This window comes from Falco rusticolus, chromosome 1, assembly GCF_015220075.1.
Source record: "Falco rusticolus isolate bFalRus1 chromosome 1, bFalRus1.pri, whole genome shotgun sequence".
Taxonomy (NCBI): Eukaryota; Metazoa; Chordata; class Aves; order Falconiformes; family Falconidae; genus Falco; species Falco rusticolus.
In genome coordinates this window covers 40971557-40993273 of record NC_051187.1, presented here as the reverse complement: position 1 = coordinate 40993273, position 21717 = coordinate 40971557, and the positions used below count along the sequence as shown (strand labels likewise).

The 21717-nt window shown below is 41.4% G+C and overlaps 1 protein-coding gene across 17 annotated transcripts in view; it reads left to right on the top strand.

Annotated features, from left to right (window-relative positions):
- Window positions 1-21717, top strand: part of FBRSL1 (fibrosin like 1) — a 548072-nt gene that overhangs the window by 350995 nt on the left and 175360 nt on the right. For all 17 annotated transcript variants that reach the window (XM_037376317.1, XM_037376275.1, XM_037376290.1 and 14 more), the window contains one exon: window positions 15830-15859. In XM_037376317.1, coding sequence (XP_037232214.1) covers window positions 15830-15859 — 30 coding nt within the window. The remainder of the gene's footprint in view (window positions 1-15829; window positions 15860-21717) is intronic.

Here is a 21717-nt window from a genome sequence, read left to right as displayed (position 1 = left end):
CAAAGCTTTATATAAGTTTTTCATTAATTTGGGCACAAGCACTGAGATTATTTGTATGTTCTATTAGGCTATCAATGGAAATTGGGACCAAAGCTGGATTGTTTTGTAGTTTTTCAAGGAAGGGCCGCTCAACCCAGTCAAAACCCTTTGTAACAGCAGTGATAGTAGATCAGGAGTGTACTGGTTGAATCAGGCCAGTGGAGTAGTCAGCGCACTCCTAGATGTTTTCAGCAGAAACATAATTGTGCTAAACTTCAGTTGTCCTCATCATTACCAGGATCATTAATTATAACTCAAAAAGTTTAAGAATGCAGTTTTTAATTGATGACGTGTGCTTCTAAGGATTCATAGGGTTAAGGGATTCATCTTCAGTATCTTCAAATCAAGAATGGAGGAGAGTTGCTGGTTGAGGTTTAATGACCTGTGCTGTAGAGATGCTCTGAGCTGATGGACTGTGGTAACTTCTGGCTTTGTTAATGAAAGAAACTGGGCAGTGTAAACCCTGTGGGTAGCACGAAGTCCTTAAGCAATAGGGGAGATGACAAACCATCTGAAGAAACAATGAGTAATTGTAATGTAGATCTTTACACAAAACTTTGTTTGGGCAAGTTCTCTCTCTATGGGGAGTTTAGAGTGAATCTGCAAATGGCACGTTTTATGTTTTCCCCCATCTGCATTTCAATAACCATAGGCTATGTTTCCCTATTTCCAAGACTGGCTTTTCTGAAAGGTAACTTATCTAAATTGGGCAGGAGCTTTCCAGATCAGTGAAACTTCCACAGCACTTCATTGAGTATAGCGCTTCATGTAGGATGCAGCAAGAGCCCCTAGAGCATCAGTAACTTCATTTTGTTAGGATTTTGAGGCAGGCATTAATATTTGGATTGGGCTTTCATTTTTAATTGATGAGGGAAAAGACTATCTGCCTTTCTTTCCTTCTTGATAACGCGAGCTTCTCTTTAGTAACTTCAAACACCCCAATTCTTCAGTTAAAGGCGAATTAAGTTTTCCTGTATTTCAAATTAGCTCTCTGAGGGTGGCATCAACTCTGTTTCTTTTATGTTTAAGTCCCAGTTCTTTAATCTGTTTCTAATACATTCTGTTCAGCAATTTTGCATTTCTGTTTTAGTGGAAGCAATGCTGATTAATTCCTTCTTATGACATCTGTGGCTGCATCCTAGATTAAACCTACTCTAATACAGAGCCTATCATTAAGTGTTAAATATTCTTGCAAGGCTACTTAAATTAGATTCAACATCAGTGGATCATTTAGTAGAGAGTCGTTAATTCTCCATCTTATGGCAAGGCCGCATTCTGGTGATGCTTTTAATCACAAGATTATTGAGGTATGATTTGAAAGGGATATGCTGCCCATATTTTGCCTTTGGGCAAATTATGAAAGGTCAAGTTGCCAAGGAAACAAAACTAAGATAACATTACTAATTCCTGAGTCCAAGAGCTGTCTTTCCTGATCATATCAATTGCTCAGCATACATGTGTAGGAAAGATACCAGATAACAATATCTCTGCCATTTAGTTCAACAGAAATTGGCTTTATAATTCTTGCTCTTCTAGATAGCGTTCGTAGTGATGACAAGGCTCACCAGAATACTTTGCTTCTATAGAACTTAGAGATTGGTTGGTTTGATAGTTTACAGATACGGTGAACATTCTAGAAGGGAAAAGAAGGAAGGGTTGGGTTAGGTTCAAAGGTAGCTGCAAACTTAAGATTTTACCAGTTTTGACAGTGTAATTTACAGCTCTTTAGAGAACCCTCATGTTCATGAAGTGAAGAGCACTTGGTAACACAACTTCATTAAGGCACCTCAAGTTAAGCCCTTGGAATTGCAAAGCCCTGAAGTTTTTCTTCTATTCACAAGTGAGACCAGTGGCAGAGCCAGGAAGAACTCTCCAGTACTTGCTGCTATCCAGAATGTTGTGCTTCCTCTTTTTCTGTTACTTTCTTTTTTGATTTCCTATTCCAGGTAGGAAGCAGTAGTATTGGATTGGCCCCAGTGCAGGAAAACTTTCTCCCTTCCATCCATATGTGTGTGTGCAAATAATACGTCTGTGTATCTTTGTGTCCAATTCCTTGTCCTTCCTTCAGACGACTCCTGAAAAGGGAATCATTTTGTTCCCTGAAGTATCAGGATCTGAGACTGTGGTAGATTCTGAACTGTGCTGTGTCGTAGGGCACTGCATAATGAATACGACCCTGCCAATCAAGACACTCTGTTTTATATCACTTATTACTAAATTGAAAATGGTGTTTTACTACAGCAATAAAGGGCTGGTACAGCACGAGGTACATTTTTATACAACTCTATGAACTTTGTCATTGAAAACATTATAGCCTTGAATTTGAGAGCACAGTGGAAGGCAATATAATTTGATTACCTATATTAATCAAGTAGAGTACAACATATAAAACCAGTAATGCATAAGTCTGACTGGAGCCAGATAACCCTCTTGTGCATCTTAGAAAGATTTATTTTCAGTAATATAATTCATTTGACATGAAAGTATCATAATTGCAGTAGCTAGGAAGGATTTCTTTCTTTCCTTTTTTAGAGAAAAAAAACTATCACGCTTTCAAGAGCCGCTTGTTCTTTTAAAGCTCTGCTTACTGAAAATTGAAAACAAAGATCTGTTCTTGTAATTGTGGCAATTTTTCATTAGCCAGCTGAGCTAACAAAATGGTTTGTTTTGAATGCTATTTCTGCTTCATAAACGGAAGTGTTAGGTCTGAATTTAAAATTTTATTTTTTTTTAATGTCCATTGATTAGCATGAGACCCCATCATTCTTGACCTGTGCTGCTAAAAGCTGGCCAGCAGCTCTTGAGCTTTCAGTTATCTGTGCGAGTACTTTGCATAAATGCTGAGGAGAACCTTCCCACACTCTAGCTCTATGAAAAGGCTTTAAAGCATATTTAAAGACACCTAATTACTCTGCAGTCCATGAAAACCCCTGTTGTTATTATGTGTGCAGTAGTGACACATACCAATAATAGCATTATCATGAATCGCTGTTTATACATTTTATTGCTACGTGTGACTGCAAACCACACGTGAGTTGGTTGGTGTATCACAGCCGATAGAGAAAAAATCGCAAGTGAAAAAAGAACTGCTGGCTGTGCTGCACTTCCCGTTGGAGCAGGAAGACCTGTCTACTTCATAGTGGCAGTGAACACAAACTGAGAGGAGTTAAAACATCATGGTCAAGGTATTTTCCAGTTTTCTAAACAGATTTCACGTTCACCTTTGTTCCTGTTAGCCTATTAGAAAACAAAAAGGCTGTATAGTTCAGTGTACTCTCACTCTGTGACAAATACATAAGTTTGTTACATCTAATTATTAGCAGTTTTATCGTTGTGCTAATAATAATGGTTACTGATTAAAGGTGATAGATTTCATTCCCAGACACTGTTTGTAGTCCCATCATCTCGTTATCGGCCCACAGTGTACTAAGTTGTTTTTTCCATTCTTGCTCTTCAGTCTTCTATTCTTTTTCTCTTATTTCCCCTTCTGTTGAGATGTTTCCTCTTGCTTTGATTCTCTAATCACTCCAGTCTGAATTAGCCATACAGGGGACTGTCACTGCTGAGGAAAGACTTTGATGTATTGGAGATTGCATTCGTAAATGGCATCTATCCACACAACTGAGCATTTCCACATCAGTTCTGGAAGAAAAATACAAATGACAAAAAAATCAGTAGCGACAACAGAAAACAGAAGTGTTCTCAAGCCTGTTTGAAAAGTTTCAAGATAATGTAGCGAAGGATACTTGCATTTCCATCTTTCAACGTCTCCTACCAGCCCTTGTCTTGATCTTTGAGGTCAGTGCTGGTCAAACTACCTTTGCAGTCTGAAAGTAGAACAGTGAGGTAAGAGGCTCCATCTTGTAAATCATTACGTTTACATCAATCATTGACATTTTGGGGGCTGACAAGAACAAATGGGTATTTACAGAAGTTGGAAGAGAGGAGCAGATGCACTAAGGTACTGGGGAGCCTTTAAAATTTCACCTGAAATAGCAAATATATTTTTTAAATAATTGCATAATATTTAAAAAATTGTCATTTATTGGTCCAAAGAAGTATTTTCCAGGTAATGGCATAGGCCTCGAAGCTTTTATGTTTAGCTTTCTCAAGGCATAATTTTGTAAGAGCGAATAACGAACTACATTGTTTTCTTACCGAATTAGCTTGCAGCCTCTGCTATATTCCTTAGATTATATTGAAGACACGCAAGTGTATGCCCTAGGCAACGTGTGTCCTTCACTTCCAAGACTTACCTACTTTAATATTTTTAAGATATAAATGGAATGAAAGTGGGGAAAAAAGGATTTAATTTGCATTGTATTAATGTTAATGGCTACTGCTGGAGATTTTCGGGGCGGAGGGGAAGGTGTGTTTTTACTTTTCGTGTTCTAAATCTTTTTTGTTTCTGTCTTGGTGACTTTCTTTGTTCCAGGGCAGCTTGCCTGTGGCAAGTGGGACATCCATCCCTCAAGGTTTATTTTAAAAGCAGTGGTTGAAATCTGCAAGCACATGCTCTGAGAGTTTCCTTGGAGGAATAGGTCTTCTGTAGATGTCTCAGTTCTTGTGCTGAGTCTTTTACCTGATTTGAATTTTAATGTTCAATAATGCAAACATTAATGGTAGCTATTGTGAGCTCTATATTTTCTAGCCACAATGACATAAACCTTGCTGTAAGTTAAATAGCAGAGGAATTGAAGAATATTAATTATTATATTATTTTGTGTTGTAAATCTTGTCCCTGACAGCAACAGGGACTTCCCTTCCTTGTGGCAAAAGGCATTCAACAAAACAAAGCAGCTGATTGACATAACCTTCCTATGTTTATTAAGTTAAGAATTAACTGTACTTCATCTTACTGATAATGTATGTTGAGAACAGAGTAGGTGCTTTAGATTGTTTTCCAAGTCCAAAGTTCCTAACTGAGAAGTGTGCTAAAATACTGCATACATCATCATGGTGGTGTGTTTCAAAGTGTATAGCCCGTCACCCCAGCTGAATTAAAATTGGCTTTAGCCCACTCATCCTGCCAGGTCCAGAGCAAATGGTTGCAAAGCACAGTGGAGATCTGCCCTCATACCTCAGTGATGCCAGCTCTGATTCTGAACTTAATCTCCACTTCTGAGTGTTCATGTTAGACATTTTTGGGTGTCCAGCTTGCATTTGAATGGAAAAATCTGTGATACGTTTAGGGAGGAAGTTTGGAGTCATCAGGTGGATGTCTTCATGCATAGCCTGGCACGTTCTTTTGTTGCTGCATCACTTGGACTTACAGGGAGAAGTAAGGAAAAAGGAAGTTGCCAGCATGAGAAAAAGTGTGTGTGCATGTGTGTCTGTACACATAAATTAAATGTATAAATGAAATAAAATAAACATTCGTATGAATCAGCTGTAACGAACCACAGCTAGTTTCATAACCAGAAATCCATCACTCTCATTCTGGAGGGTGACTGTTATTAAGCAGGATACTGAGGTATTAAGAAATGCCTTTCCTCCCAAGTTCCATGCTGAAATCCCCTCTAACAGCTTCCCGCAGTTAATGGCTCTGCACTGAGGGAAGACAGTCATGCATGTTCTCCACTAAATAAATATGTAAATGAAACTTCCAGATTCACATACCATGGCGTCAGAGAGCTGAGAATAACTAAATGCTTTCCATTAGAGCAGGGGTACTTTAACAAATCCAGTTATTTTGTAGTGGCCGAATTCTTTTTGGTGACTTCATAGTGACGTGGACATGGCATAGTAATGGACTAGATTAGCGGTCCAAATAGAAGAAGAAAGCAGGTGGTTATAGTAAGTGGGGAATTACTGGATGGATCATTACGGTTAAAGTGGCTTTTGGCTATATCCATATTAAGTCCTAAACTCATCCTTAATTTTAAAGAAAGCTTATAACCCTCCCTCCAAACTGCAAGAGCCTCTCATTGTTGTAAATAGGGGCTTTAAGCCACTTTAATGCTGTTGGACATATCCTGTCTAGGCATCCTTGCATTAAACAAAATTAGGATTGTGCTGTGCAGTGAGTCATTATGAATCCTCTCTTGGTTTCTGCTCCTCCCTGGAGAGCATGAGGGACCAAAGCAGCTGGGGCAAGGGGGTCCAGGTAACTAAGCCAGGAGGCTCGTGGCAAAGGGGAGGCAGCAAGGCAAGATGTCTCTTGCAAGCAAATGGCATTAGTTGCAGTTTAAAACTGTAGAATAAGAAAGTAATGGGTGTTTCTCTGGCTCCTTAGCGAAAAGCCATCTACAGCACTGAAGGTGTAATGTCTCCAAGAGTGTCTGTTTAATGAAAAGAAAGTAAGTGACAGATGACACAATGCCCAGGTGAGAGGAGAATGAAAAGAACTTGTGAGCACTTCAGAAAAGAAGCAACCTGCATTTCTTTTCTTGTCAGAGTCTTCTCCATTTTGTAAATAGGTGAAATGCAGTGTCAGCCGTTCAGCTATGCGTGCACTGTCCTTTCAGTTACCCAAGCATGGCTGTAGGATCGCACCACTGGAGCTGTGTGGAAATGAGTTGAAATAGGAAAGAGGTGAAAAAGCTTCAGTTTGTTTTTTGTGTGGTCCTTGCCAACATTGGGCTAAATGTGGCCAGTAATTCACTTTGCCCCTTGGTATAATCATAGGCGTTACAAGTGAAGATGGCCTCCTGCATTGTCCAATCTCTCTCTTGGCAAATGCAGGCAGAAATTAAGCATAAGATTGTATGTGTGCATCTGGCTGTCTTTGGGTTTTCCAAAGCATCCGTCCCATGGGTACCAAGATTCTGCAGCCGTGTATATAATGAGTCAATCACAATCAGTAAATTGACTTCAAGGCAGCTATATCAATCTGCCGTTAAATACTTAGAATGAGTCCAAATAGTGAGGGGGTGGGGGGAGAAAGAGATTATGTATTGAAAGAGATATAATATACGGAGATCAATCGATCTACTTTTTCCTAACCATAGAGTAGAACAGATTGGTTCTGGAAAAGACATCATTAAATCATCTAAAAATTATGGAAAAGCATGATACTGGTATATTTAAGGCCTAAAGTAGGAGTTGTAATATGGTAAACCATACAGAAAGCCTCTCTAGAGTGTGGTACAAACATTGCTGTGTAGATGGCATTGGATGCTGACTTTTCTATTTTTAATGAATGCATCTTTATTAAACGCTTATGTAGCAACATTCATCTGTGTAGACCCCAGTAAAAGATTGCATTATGGAAAGGTATTTCTACCTTTCCTACCAAGGGGAAGGGCAGGGGTATGGGAAACCGAGAGAAATCTGGTGGCTCTTTCAGCTTTTTCAGGATGGGTTGGTCACTCTCCTGTGAACTAGGTCATTTTTAGACATGTCTTTGAAAGTAGGTAGCTGTAGATCTCAGGGAATAATTTGTGATTATCCATTTTTTCCAAAAGTGCTTTCCTGTATATAGGTGTAATAAAAAAGAAACCATTTTCAGCATAAAAGATGTGCTTGTCAAACCACAGCAATGATTTTCTAGTTGCTGGCTTTTTTAGTTGTGCAGCCTTCTAATATTTCTGCTTGAATTCTTTCACGACAGAAGCAAATGAAAATTACACCGTGGTTTTTAGGTCTCTGTTCCCTGATTTTTGCTTGTCATGTCATGAACTTCTTCGAAGCAGTGAAATGGCAGCCCATCTCCCTGAGAGCTCTAGACAGATTTCTAAAGTTGTCTTGTTAACAGCTTGTCAGAAACCTACATTTCAGTCTCGCTGAGTTTATATCATGCAAAAAAAAAAAAAAAAGTTGCTGGAAATTATGATTTTTACAGGTTCTGACATTTTTCTAAAGAACTGAAATGCTCAAGGCTGCTGTCTCCCTTAACAGGCTGTGCTGTTTTGGGTAATATTCTGCGTTGCATCAACTGAACATCAGAGCAGCATTCAGTTTCTTCCCTTTAACATGTTCTTTGAATTATTTAAGGTGTTTTGATGTTGGCTAGAATTTGTAACAAAGTCCTCCAGCTTTTATCCTAAAATATCAAAAAGGTTGAGATTTTTTCCTTGCCCCCCTCCCTTTTCTCCCTCTTCCCTAACCCTTCCTCTCTCCCTCCCCCCGCTTTTAATAGATCCTTGCATGGATCATCAGGGGACTTTCTTTTATGTTGTACAGCATGAAATGACTTAGTCAGGGTCTTCCTGATTAATTTATGAGTGCTAAGGAAAAGGGAAGGGGGGAAAAACAGTCCTTGAGGGATTGACCCTAAGCTGCAGCAGATCAACTCAATTTTATGGAATGAAAAGAGACTTAAACAGTATTTTTAGCATCAGTTCCTCGACCCGCAGAGGTAGGGAAGATCCCTGCGTCTGGCAGGCTGAAGCAGGGTGAGAGGTACCCATTTCTCCATGTGGCTGATGGAGAGGGGTTTGGTTCTGTCGGAGGCACCGAGCACTTTGAGAGTTAAAGCTGTGGCAGATTGGTGGATTAATGTGCTCTGCCTCCAAGGGACAAATGCTCTTTTTTTTTTTTTCCCTTTTTCCCTTCCACTTGCTCCCTCCTTCCCTACTCTGGGCTTGCAGATGACAGCTGTTGGTCACTTAACAAAATGTCCTCTTGATTGCTGCTTCACAACAGGGGCCCCCTCAGACCAAACAGCACATAGCCCGTACAATGCATCACTGCCCCTCAAAATTAGTTATACTGCTCAGGGCTATTCTCAGCTGCCATAGCTAATACTCTCTTGCTGTTCTTCTCTCTCCCCCTCGCCCTCCCCCTCCACAGACAAAGGCTCAGCCTACACATCTGTAGTGCTCATAACCTCCCCCTTCCCCCAGCCAAATGCTGAGGAGAGAAAGGGGGAAAAAAAAAATTGCTGCCCTGAGGCTCAGTCTGTTTCTTACAGCTCTACCCCGGCACTTGGAAGCCTGAGCTGGTCTAGCCATAGGGAGGCCCTGACTCATTTCATCAAACTGTCAGGGAGGCAGTGGAGCTAAGAGGACTCTGCTGCCTGGGGCAAGTTCAAGTCAACATTCGATTTCCGTCCTCCCCCCAGCCCCCGCCTTTCACTTGGACACTTTCTGCGCTCTGGATCTAAACTTCTCCCCGAGCTGCAGCAGCTCACAGCTTCTTGCCAGGAGGAAGGACTTGTGGGACCTTATAAAGGACACAGTGGCAAAATTGCTGCAATAAATCAGTGGCCCTCTGACACTTGGCGGTAGCTTAATGTTTTGGCACTTTCTTTCCTGTGTATGCCTCAAGTCCCATTAGCAGGCTTTTCTGTCAGTCTGGCTCATGATAAAACTCTCTCTTCCTATCATCTTAAGCAAGCCCCTGCAGACATGAATCCGATGCCAGACTTAATAGGAAACAACAGCCTCCCCCTGCACACACAAGTGCGCATCCATACGCACCGCTGCTGCGAGCTGCTCCTGGGAAGTTAGCTCAGAGGATAGGGAGAGGGAGGAAGGCTCTTAAAAATAGGCTTGATTTTACTTCGGCCTTTAAAAGAAACATTAACAAAACAATATTTAAGCCTAATGCTTCCCCGAGCGTTGCAATTAAAAGAAAATTCGGTAACTAAATATGGTTGGAAATAAGATAGCAGTAACATGGCCATCCTCTGCGACAGTGCAAGTTGGGTGTGCCAATTCCATAGGTATCTACACTGTTCATATATTCTGTGCAACTTTTTACATATATATTCTACCCTGCCAGCTTGCATTGTAATATTATACACTGTATATTTAATTTTTTTGCCTCGTCTTCTCTCAGCCTTACACTTCCCCACACAATTTTAGCTGCAGGTAGACTGGTTAGATTACATGTCCCTCTGGGCTGGGATCTGTTTTTTTCACACAGTTAGCTTAGATGTCTATCACCCTCTGCTTAATCATAATATAAATAATATCTGTAGGTATGTGTGTTTGTTTGCAAAGGAAAAACAAGCCTTTCTCCATTAGCTGTCTGGGCAGAAACCTGTAACTTCTGTGCCGTGTAGTGTCTGGCACAATGGGACCCTGTAGCCTTGAGGCTGTGTAGGGACGACCTAGATCATAAACCTCTGGGTTTGGGTGGAATAGGAGATACCACGTTTGTGTGAGTAAGCTGAGTTGACTTCTGTGCAGTTCTCAAAAGCTTGGAGGATGTGGCCCTGTTTCAGATAACAGTGCTTCTCTGCACCTAACCAATGACATAACACCCAAGTGTTGCCAATCTTGTTGCAGTCTTGTGAGATTTTGGTTGGTTTTGTTTTCGTTTCTTGGAGCTCTCATTCCTGGCATGAGACAGTTTCTGTGATTATCTGATTGCATGCTAATCAACGTAGCGCTTTTATTATGTGAAGAAGAACTGGGTGATCTGGGAGTTAAAACGTTGGGGGTAAGAAATGAATTAAAGGATGTTTTCATGGTTCTTAAACTCAACGGGAAACATCCAGAATCTCAATACAAACAATTTTAACATAGATTGCAAGGAGCTGGGTGCCAGTAGAGGTGTCCCGGAGCACAGAGCCTACATGCTTCTTCTGCCGATGCTGCTTTTTCTGAAAAATCTATGCATAGATAGATCCAGGCCTCCTGCTGCCCTTCTGCGCTCAAAACCCCTAAACTTCCATGGCTAAAATGCTCTGCAGCTGTGCTTATGGCCTGAACACTGTGGCAGGGCCAGCAATGACACTGCCTCTGACGCTAGGTCCACCAGAAAACCCCTGTAGGGGAGGTCTGGCTTTATGTGCAGTGACACAGGCCTCTGCAATGTGCATCGCTGTTACGTGGGGTGACCTGATCTCTGCTCGAGTGTCAGGTGAACCACAGCGGGTCACGTCCGTGTTCCCCATCTCAACCTCAGCCTGCCTGGGATGCGGGAGGGGTCAGGGGGTTATTTTTCATTCAGTGCAGGCAGGTGGTCGCACCTACATCTCTGCCCTAGGAGAAGGCCCTTCTCCAAATACAGCATTGCTTCTCTCTTACCATAGTTGTGAGTCCGTCTTTCTCCCCTGTTTCGATGGTTCGTACAAGCAAGTGATGGAACACGTCATAACTCCTTGCCTGGTGTGGAAGGCATGGTGGAGGGGAACCTTGAAAGGTGAATTTCCGCCTCAGCTGCCAAAAAAACCTAAAAAAGACGCAACAGGGCCTGGTCTTACACGTGTGGGAGCCCTGTGTTTGCTCCCTCAGGCCTGTTGGGTGCGACAGGGGCACCGGCGGGGTGGAGGGGACAGGGGGAGCCGGCGGGGTGGAGGGGACGGGGTCATCACTAGGTTGCTTGGGTGGAGATGAGGAAATGGCGAGGTGAGGCCTCGCCCTGGCACACTGGCACTGAGGGAGTGCTCCTATTCGCCTCACCCCACAGCCGTTCTTCTGACTGGAATCTGTCACTGAGAGAAATGGTTTCCCAAAAGGGCCACAATTAGAGGTCGGCTTTGCAAACATTCCTGCTGGAATGGAGAGGCAATTGGCACAGCCCAGTGAATAATCCTTTTAGGAGCCTTTATGAACCCTGCACAATGGCTGTTTACAGTTTCACTTATAGACCAGGAGTGTTAACAGGCCTTTAGAAAAATCCAGGTAATTGAAGCTTTTGTCTTTCAATGAGCCCCCATAGCTGTCAACAGTTGCCATTCTCCACATTTTCTTTAACTTTTCTGTTTTGACAAGGGCTTTTGTCCCCCTGACAACAGCTGCGTGGGAGGCGAGCGCTGGCCTCGCAGGAGCAGGGCCTTCGCAGGCAGTGCCACCAGCCTCCTCCTCACCCAGCCGGACTAGGTTGTCTTTTAAGGCACAGAAAAATCCTCTGATTCATACCAAAGTTTCTCTAGTGACCTCATTATTCATTTAAGCACCCCAGTGGTGCAGCACAGCAGCCCCAGTCTGTCTGTGTTGACCCAGGGCTTTGCAGGGCGGAGGCGAGGAGGCTGCCAGGAGCAGACCGCCGAGACTGAAGGCTCTTACCACAGAAACTGAACCAGCCCTTTGCAATCATGTTTCTAACACCACCACGCCAAAGGGAAGGGGTCAGCAGCGGTTCTGGTTTTCGCACATCTGTCTGGGCGGATTTGGTTTTGCTGTCATTATTTTTTTTGATGCCGTTGCATGTCCAGAAGCCTGTGGGTTCCTGTTTCTTGACGCGAATGTCGGGCCTGCTTCTTTAAATGAAAAGAAGAAAACCTAAATGAATTCTGAAGCTTGAGAGTTTTCTCCACCAAAGCTGGCTTTATTTTCTTCAGAAGTTGGTGGGACATTAACATGGGTTGGTAGCCACGAGTCTCAAGCTCTCCATTTTCCACGACGCTGTATGTTAAGCAGAAGTCCAAATTTTAGAAATAATGGTATGTTAATTCTTCCCCCACAATCTGTCATCATGTAGACCACTTAGTAGCTTTGGGTCGGTTTGGGACTTCATTCCCAGATGGATTATGATGTGGAGTTCTGGTGGTTTGAAAGCCGTGCCACTGGAGTTGAGGCAGGGACAGTTTGTGTGCCTGAGCCCCACGTGGCTGGGAGAGGTGGGAGAAGACAGCTATTTCATAAGGCAAACAAGAAATTATGCAACTTGCTGTCAGAAATACAGTTTTTAAAGCACCCATCTTGCAGTCTCAGCTGCACAGTGGGCTCTGCATCCACACAGAGCTGTGTTTGCATGTGGATCTGCATCCGGAGCCCCGCTGTCTTCTTCAGTTGCAAGTCTGATGCAGCCATGATTAAAGTAAGGAAGATGTTAGCTAAAATGAAACAAATATTTTTACTGTCCTTTCCATTTTAAAAACAATTAATTATGGAGTATTTACAGATCCTGAACGGTGTAAAATGTATCCTCAGAGAGCAGACATTTGCTTCTTTGGTATGTCTGTTCATAAAATTTAGCATGTGGATTTGATGGTTCGCTGGCTTTTTGCAACTTTCACTTACCTACATATGAGACAAAGTTGCATATTGATACAAAGCAAAATTAGGCACCTAAATAAAGCAGTTCTGCACCTTTTAGTAATGTGAACCATCAGTAATAGGTTTTTATACTCATTATAGGCATACAAATTTTTGAGGTCAAATCTGTATTTGACAAGAAAAAGCCTGCTCTCATTTTTTTAAATATCATAATGCAGTAAGAAACAGGAAGGCAAATTTTGTTACAAAAACAGAGAGCAAGACTAAAATACTACATTGTATTTGAATAATAATGGCTACTAAAGTTCCCAACATCTGTTTGCATCTGCTCTCAAATATTTTTTGGCTAAGATTATTAAGGTTTACAGTACTGCAGTTTTATTGAGCCAGGACTCATAAGCAAAAGCATCAGAGTTTTAATGATAATTTTGCATGTTTTCTAGTCAATATATTTCTGAGTTTATTTGATTTTTTTATTACATCAGTATATCATTCTTTAAGTCTGTGTAAGATTTAAAATTTGTATTGGTGTTGCCTAAGCATACAATTTTAAGCAACACAGGGCTGAGTATGCTAACTAATTTTTATGCCATTTTGGTAATAGATGTATTTCCATTATAACATGCTTTAATCTGAACTGTGCAGGTTCAATCACATCATCAAAATATTCTGCCTCTAAAATTTGAGTGTGCAGGTTGCATGAGCACAATGATTAAAATGGTGACTAGGATACTTTAGTGTAGAGCAGGGTTAAAGGGTAAAGTAACGTGGTCTTTGTGACCCACTCAATTATGGTAGTCATCTGGGGGGAACGCACACTCCCTGTAGCATTCTGGCTTTATTTGAAACACACACACCACACACCCCCCCAGTGAAGGTGAAAGGCTTCCCTTGAGTCATCCAGCATTTCTCAGGAGCATGTAAATAAGAAGTGTACTGCTCTGACTGCATCTTCCCCCAGCCCCAGCCTCGTTTCTGATGAATGTGTTGCTTTGTCAGCATGAATTAGCACTGTCTTGAGCGAGCACAAATGCAGCAGGTACTAGGGCAGCCTTTGCCCAGCCAACCTGTTTCAGCATGTCTCAGTGGTGATGGACAATTAGTCCCATTCCAGACGCAGAGCAGAGACTTCTAATTGTTTGTGGTTATGTGGCATGGGTTTGGGAGAGTCAGTAAATGGCTGCTGATGATGATTTATCAGGACCGATTTAACTTTTGAACTGAATATCCAGTTTGTGAAAAAACAGAATCTGTGTTTCCTATAATGTTCATGAAGTTCAGTGATGGAATAAATGCCCCCCAAAAAAGCATGAGCGGCTTACAGAGAGGTGTTTGCTAAAGACGTGGCTATCTGATCTTCTTGTTCCATGCAGAAAGTAATTGGCTAGGCTTTAATGTGTTTTGCTGGCATTAACACTGGTTATTCCCATAGGACTTGCCCACCCACCGCTTCCCAGCCCCTGCAGAGCAGCATCCTGCCTTCCTGTAATTTCTTCCTTTTTGCTTCAGGTTATTTTTTTCCCGGGGTGGTTACAAATACAATTAGATCTGTGCGCGTCCTTCTAAACAGTGGGATTTCTCTGTGAAAAGCATGCTGTGGATCAGGTGGGGCAGCCTAAAACAGTTTCAAAAGAAACAGAGTTCTGCTTAGTTAAAAAATATAGAAAAACAGGTTCCTTAAGCTCAGTGTTTCCACTGCTTCCACTGCATTAAATGTAAATAAGGAGTTAGTTGGGAAGCTGAGCAACCTTCGCTGCAGAATCACCATCGGAGACCCCTCCACTGTATCGTGGTTCTTCATGTGCTCAGTGTGTTTCAGGGAATTCAAGAGTTAAAGTTTCCTCAGGTATTTGGACTCGATCATTTCATGTGCTAAATAGAAGACTCACCTCTCAAAAATCTGCAGAAAACTAAGAATGTAGCAGCTGAAGTTTCTGCTTTGTAACTTTAGGATAAAAAGATGTGACAGCGAAGTCCCCCTTCCCTGTTCCATGAGGAGCAGGATCTGGATGAAATGACCAAACAGATCTATTCCTTCTTTTTACATTCATGACACCGAAGGATGGGCGTGCACAGGGACCGCTTCCACATTTGTTGCTTGTCATCACTGGCTCGCAGTCCCCTCTGGTTGAACCAGTGAACTCAGTAGGGTGCTGCCAGTTATGGAAACCCACCAGACCAGCCCCGTCAGCAGCTGGCTGAAGGGGAGAATTCCTATTGGGCACAAAAGCTACAAAATACACTGGCCACCTTCTGTGAGTGTAACAGGCACCAGGAGATTTAGTTTTGCTCCCAACTGTAAATCCTTCTCAGCGACAGCCAATGAGATGTGCATGTCCTGAAATGGTCAGTGCTCAAGTTATTTTTCCATCATTTGTGCTGTGAAAATAGAACATTCCATTTTCAGAGGCTGTAAGAGATTACACTCTAAAACTCTTTAAGTAAACACTTCCTCTTGGGATCATGATCTCATTCAAACTAAAAAAATGTACCAGAATTTATGATGTATTTTAATTACTATTCTTGGTACCACTCATTAAACTAGAAATTGATTGCCAGTTTCACAGTTTCCTTGTTAGATGACAAAGTGCTTATCAAGGTGAAGCAATGCAAAACTGTTACTATAATATTCCACAATTTGGGATGATAAAAAGGCATGCTTTTTGTTGTGGCATTCATGTTGCAGTTGTTATTATAATGCGTTGCTGATTGTCTTTTTTGTTTAAAGTTTGCTTTCCCCCATCCAATAAGAGTATACCATATTTTTGTATGAGAGAAATTGGCTTTGTCTAGTTTATGCTAGCAATCTAAAAGGCATTACTGCAGACATCAAAAGTGTTTTTCATTGAACTGAGAACATCATAAACAGCTATCCTAAAGATTTAAGAGGATGATGCTCAAGATCCCTATACATAAAGGTGTGTCTCAAAGTCTTTTTCTCTCTCTCTAATCCACAGTGTGACAGCGAGAGTGATATTGACGATAAGGTAAGACTGAATTTTTTCTTCTTTCATGTGCTTCACTAGCTTGGAAATTCCCTCATAGTCAAAATAAGAATGAGTTTGAAAATAATATTTTTCCTCCAGTCTTCCTGTCAAATTTAAAAATATCTAGAATTGAATGAAAAAGCACTGGATCAGTTACTCTGTGGTCTTGACTAGTTTTTGTTTACAGGGAAGAAACTCCCATTAACATAATAGTCTTTCTCGATGGTTACGTGAGCGTTTGGTGAGACCCGAGTCATAGTGTTAATGCTGTTTCAGAGGAACTCACCTCCAATAACTTGACAGGAGCCCGTATTTTATTTATTGTAACCTTTGGAGATGTCGATTTTGTAATCAGTTTAGAAGATGGGACAACCAGTACCTACCCTCAAAGGCAGTGTGGTAACTGTCAAGGAGTGTTTTGTCATGTCGCATGCATATTTATCATGGAGCAATGATTTTTCTGACCTTCTTTTGAATACAGAGGTTGGTCATTGAAAGGTTGTAGTTGTGTGGTTTTCCTTAGGGATTTCTTGTTTCACCTTTGCAAGGAAAGCAGAGAAGTTCCACTACGTTGCAACAGTTGCACCGTGCTTTTAAGCATCAAATGTATAAAAAACTTGAGTATCCCTTGCTGACTTCTCTTCTGGTAGATCAAACTTGGCAGTCTCAGATTAGGTCTTCATCAAACTTTTATTATATTTTGGCTGTCCAGTCTCTTGCATTCATTCATGAGAAGCTGTGGCACGGAGGTTTCTACTGGATCAGCATTACAAAAGTAAAGGCTGACTTCAGATAGCCCTGTCTCCTTGGCAGCACGCTTGGCTGCAGCCATACATCAGAGGTTACTATGAGTTCAAGAGACTACACTAAAAGCTTCTTCTGGTTAAGTCTTTTTCTTTTTTTTAATACTGTTAGAGCTTGGGAAGCATTAAGGTTTCTTCAACTTCTTTTAAAAATCCCGTCAGATACCAAATATCCCTGGAGTATAGAAAAAGCTGTGTTTTGAGATGAAGGCTTGATTGAAGAGTGAAACATTTTAATCATATATGTTGGATAAAAGATACTGTACATGTTTTTGTTTTTTTTTATTTCATACGTGCATATCTATGTATAAAGTCAAACCCTGAAACTGCCACACACCCCCGCCCCAAGTTCTGTTTCTCTACAAGGTTGCACAGCGGCAGAGCAGATGGTGAGGGTGGAAAATTATTCCCTAGAAGCTTAGATACCATGGGGTTAAAACATTTCTTAGACTGCCCAATCAAAGAAAGTAAAAGCAATCACTTAGAAAACTGTTTAAAGATCTGCCAGTCAAACCTCAGATGAAGTTGTAAGTGACATGTAGTTTTATTATACAGCTATGCTATTAATGATTATCTAAATTACACTGGTAGACCCAGCTAGCGGCATTACATCTGAGACTGACGTTTGTTAGATTAGGTTTGACTTCACCTTGTAGAGAAGAAATTGAAATCTGAACAACATTGATTAGCTTTCAGAATGTGGGATCTGAGGTTACCTTCAGAGGAAGCTGCATTGTGTTTGACTGGTAACTTACTGTCCTTTACAGCAAATGAAAGGCTATTATAGTGTTCCTTACCATTAATAATGGCATTTCTTTACATATCTATAACTGTAATTTGACCTTCTAGGCTCACGTATTTCCCAGCTACCTTCTCCTTAAGGTGACTCCACCTTAATAATAACATTTCTTTTCTTCATAAGGAGAATGGCACAAGATCATAATCTTTCTCTCTCTTGCCTGATCTGTCGAGACATAAGACATGACATCGGTTCTGTTAAATAGGTCTCTGGAATTAAGTAGGGTTGCTTTTTTTTTTGTCAACAAAGACATGTAAACTCGCCAAGGTTGAAATGAAGAGGTTTCAAACCTTTCATGGGGATAATGTAAATGCAACATTGCCTTTCAGTTGGGGAACAGAAGGGCAGCCTGGTGCTCTCTGTTGATTCCTGACGTACTGTACTCCCCTGGAAACACATTCAATATTTGTCTAAAACTCAACCTGGCTGATGCAACAAGGAGCTATAAAGATATTGGCATGAATGTCCTGAGGGATTACACTGAAGAGTGCTTTTCCCCCCCTTCCATGCGTTGGTAAAATGTATCTTCCAATAATACTCTCTGCCTATTGCAGCCTGATGGAGTATTAAACATAGTGTCTAGCCCAGCATCAGGCTTCCCGAATTATTTGATGGGTCGGCTTCATTTCACAGCACTACACAACAGTCCTGCTTTCCTGCTTCGTCAGCAAGAAGCAACTTTCTCTAGGTACACCTACATGCTGGCACTAATGAAGGGAAGGGCAGAAATTACTAATGTACTTCTGATTTGCATAAAATTTTTTGTTTGTCATAAACAGCGGATCACTGTCATCTGCATATAATTCATGAGGAAAGCAGGCAAAAAAATAGTTCATGTACAAGTATAAACTGAGTCACTGATAGAGCTCAAAGCAAAACTGAAATTTTCTACCTCCTGCTTCTCTCTCTGTACCATGCTACTAATTATCCACTATTTATTTAGTTGATAGATATATGGGCTATTGAGCTCTTAATGTTTTAAAACATAGACGTTACAGTAAAATTAAGGCTTTACTCTCACTGCATTGAAAAATATAAACACACTCCTGATGGTTTTGGTTTTTTCCTTGTGCAGTGTCGTGCAGGACTCCAGGGGAGAAAAGTAATTGAGCATAGTCAGTCATACATACGGTATATCGGAATCAAGGAGCATTACTTTAGTGCAAGATACAGTTTCACAGCAGATTGTGAGAGTGTTTCCAAACAGTGCGCTGCTGTTTTTAATAATCGGAGAAGAGGAGCTCAAGGCTGGGGACTTGTCCATCCCATCCACTTTCTCAGAACTGTCTCTGGCCAAGTATAGCCTTTCACTTCTGCATCACTGCTGAAATCTCAAAGGAAGTAAGTGGGATGATACTTTCTCACACCTATCATTCTGTCACCACATGCTTCTCAAAGAACTGTTCAAGATACACAAACTAATAAAGTGAGCTGTCCAGCCATTTAACCAAGCGAGAAACTTAGCAAATCATGCGTTCCCAGAGATGGAACTGCAAATCCTGTTTCTTTCACCGCGTGTTCATTGAAGGACATTGGTTTGGACTCTGCAAGTGTTAGGAGAATTGCAGGGTAGTTTGTCGGAGCTGTGGAAATGATAACGTGCTTTTTGTGAGGGAGGAGGGAGAGAAGGGGAGTTAGTCTGATAATTGTATTACACTATCTCTGCACTGTGCAATAGCTGCGATGTGAGGCTCACGGTCCATAAACATTGTTACTGAAAATATATACTTCCTTTAATAGCAACAACAGCATTAACAGATAGCAATTACCCTTCATTTTCAGGAACTATAAAGTCTCCATTAATTCAAGATTTATGTAGTTATAGCATTTAGCACAGGAATAACACCACAGAGAATTGGTTTATACACATGTAATGAGAGAGCTTATGGCATACTTTAGTGAACATTAACATAATAGAGTAATATAAACCATCAACAGTTCCACTTATTGTCTCTTACCTGCTTTAGCATCACTGTGAAAAGTGGCTAGCAGCTTGGTAATGTGCTCTGTTAAATGGTGTTCTGCAGAAAGCCAAAAGTCAACTTGTGTAAAACAAGGGAATGAGTAATCTCTGCTCGTTACTCCAAAATGTTGCTCTCATTTTTTTAATAACAGTGTTCAAGATTGCATTAAAAAAAGCCTGTTTCTTTCTTTAAAAGTAATTCAGTGTTCGTGTTCTTGCAGTCTTGGACTTCCGTCTGCTGTGTGTGAAATTGTGGGTTATCAGTTTAATTACATGGCCCTGCAGTGTAAGTGAGCTCTCCAAACCAGGGGTTAGGGATCAGGCATTCCTTCGTTTAATGTGGTGCTAAGTAAGATGTACAAAAGATGATGCTGTATTACAAAGTTGAACCAGTGTTTACCATATATTTGTTATGTAGTTCGTGTTTGTATTTTAGTTATAGTAAGCAACCCTTGAGACAGGTAAAGCTTATCCAAGATGGAAGCAAAAAGTTTGGAAGTCAGGTTTCTCAAACAGTGTTTTCACGCTACTTTCTGCAACAGCACAGTGTTTGTTAGGCCCTCCTTGTGGCGACATGAATTCAGCCTTGCCATATTGTTGTTTGCTGTGCTAATTTCTAAGTCCCAGTAGGTGCAGCAGCGTGCAGCAGCGCATGAGCAGGTGCGATTTAGCACTTGGTGCGTGGGCGAAGAGCAACACGGTAGTGCTGTGATGCTCCACCATGGGCTGGGTCCCCGTCCTGCTATGTGCTGTATAGAGGAACAACAGCTCGTGGCTTAAGGATGAGATTAGAGTGAAGAGACTCAGATAAATGGGGGTGTACTGTTAACAGCAGCACTGGTTCAGTGTGTCAGCAGCCTCGTTGTCCAGCTTTGGGTTTGTAGGTATTAAGGTAAAGGGGAATGTTTAGGAGGCATTTGAGAGGCAAAATTCGGTAGCTTTATGAATAGGAAGTTATTCTATGTAGCAAAAGGCACAATGGCTAATTAGTATAAAGGTACTTATTTGAAAGTTTGACCAAGGGGTGACTGAGTCAGACCAGTGAGAGATGAGTTTACATAAATACTGAGCATCAGTGTTGGGAAGAAGAGGTGAGCTGGGAAAGAGTCAAAACGTGAAGAGTGACCGTTTGACATTTGGGAAGCCACAGACAAGGAAAATGACCTTGCAGCAGCTTTTCCCTTGGCACAAGGACACAGTTATGTGGAAAGGATAAGATGGTACATGAAAGGGGAGGTAGTGGGAGCCTGACCAAGAACTCACTTGTGTGGATGAACAGAGAATGCTCATCATGTTGTAGAGGAAAAGGACATACAGGACTTAAACACAGGTTGTCAAGATGTGGGGAGTGGAGTCAGTCAAAGAAAGCACTGAGCAAATGGCTCACATTTGATTTTGTAGTGTCTGAAAATCCAGTCTGAAAGCTTCACTTGATTTCCTTCTTGACCATTAAGTAGCCTTCCATAGTTTCTGCATTTTGATGGATTTCCTCTAATTTTGTGTGATATCTGATTATCTGAGGAATGTGATTTTACATTTTAGTCAAAGCTGTGCGTAAGTTCAGAACAGAGCAGTGGCTTGAATGGAGCTTTTATGAGTCTTGTTGGCATAAGACAAGATGATGAGTCTTGGCAGGGTGAGTGCAGGTTAAAGCAAAGGTAAACTCTGTGGTTTGGGCTCTGTGGTGCGGGCTCTGTGGTGCATGCTGTCCCATCAGCACTGCATCTAAAGTGTCAGAAGCATCAGCAGTTCTGCTTGATTGTATCCACTGATGCCCAGGCTTACATTCTTCCATGGGTCAGATTGAATACCTCAACACACACAAAAGGTTTGGTTTCCAAAGCATACAGACCACCTTACAGCCTCTGTATCCTTGGCCTTTCCCACACCTGTGTCAAAATTAGTTGGAGATCTTTGCCTAAATCTTTGGCAGCAGCTGACTTAATTTGTGGTTTACTACTCCTGACAGTTTATTGGGGAAGCAAAGCGCGCCTTCATCTCCAATAATAAACAGCCCACCCGCCGACACTTTGACAGACTTAATGGTTTTTTTATACAAAAATGGACAGACTTAATGTTTCGACTGTAGCGATCATCTGTCCTGATCTCCTTAATGAAATTAGATTAAGTGCACCTGGGAAAATGCTGAGACGGCACATTGCCTTCATCACCTTCCTTAATTTAAAACCAATTTGCGGGGAAAATATCCTCTGAAGCTGAGGGAGGCAGAGGGAAGGGGGAGGGAAGGGGATTTTAAAATCTATCTGGATAGCTACTGGCAGTTTTAATTCCT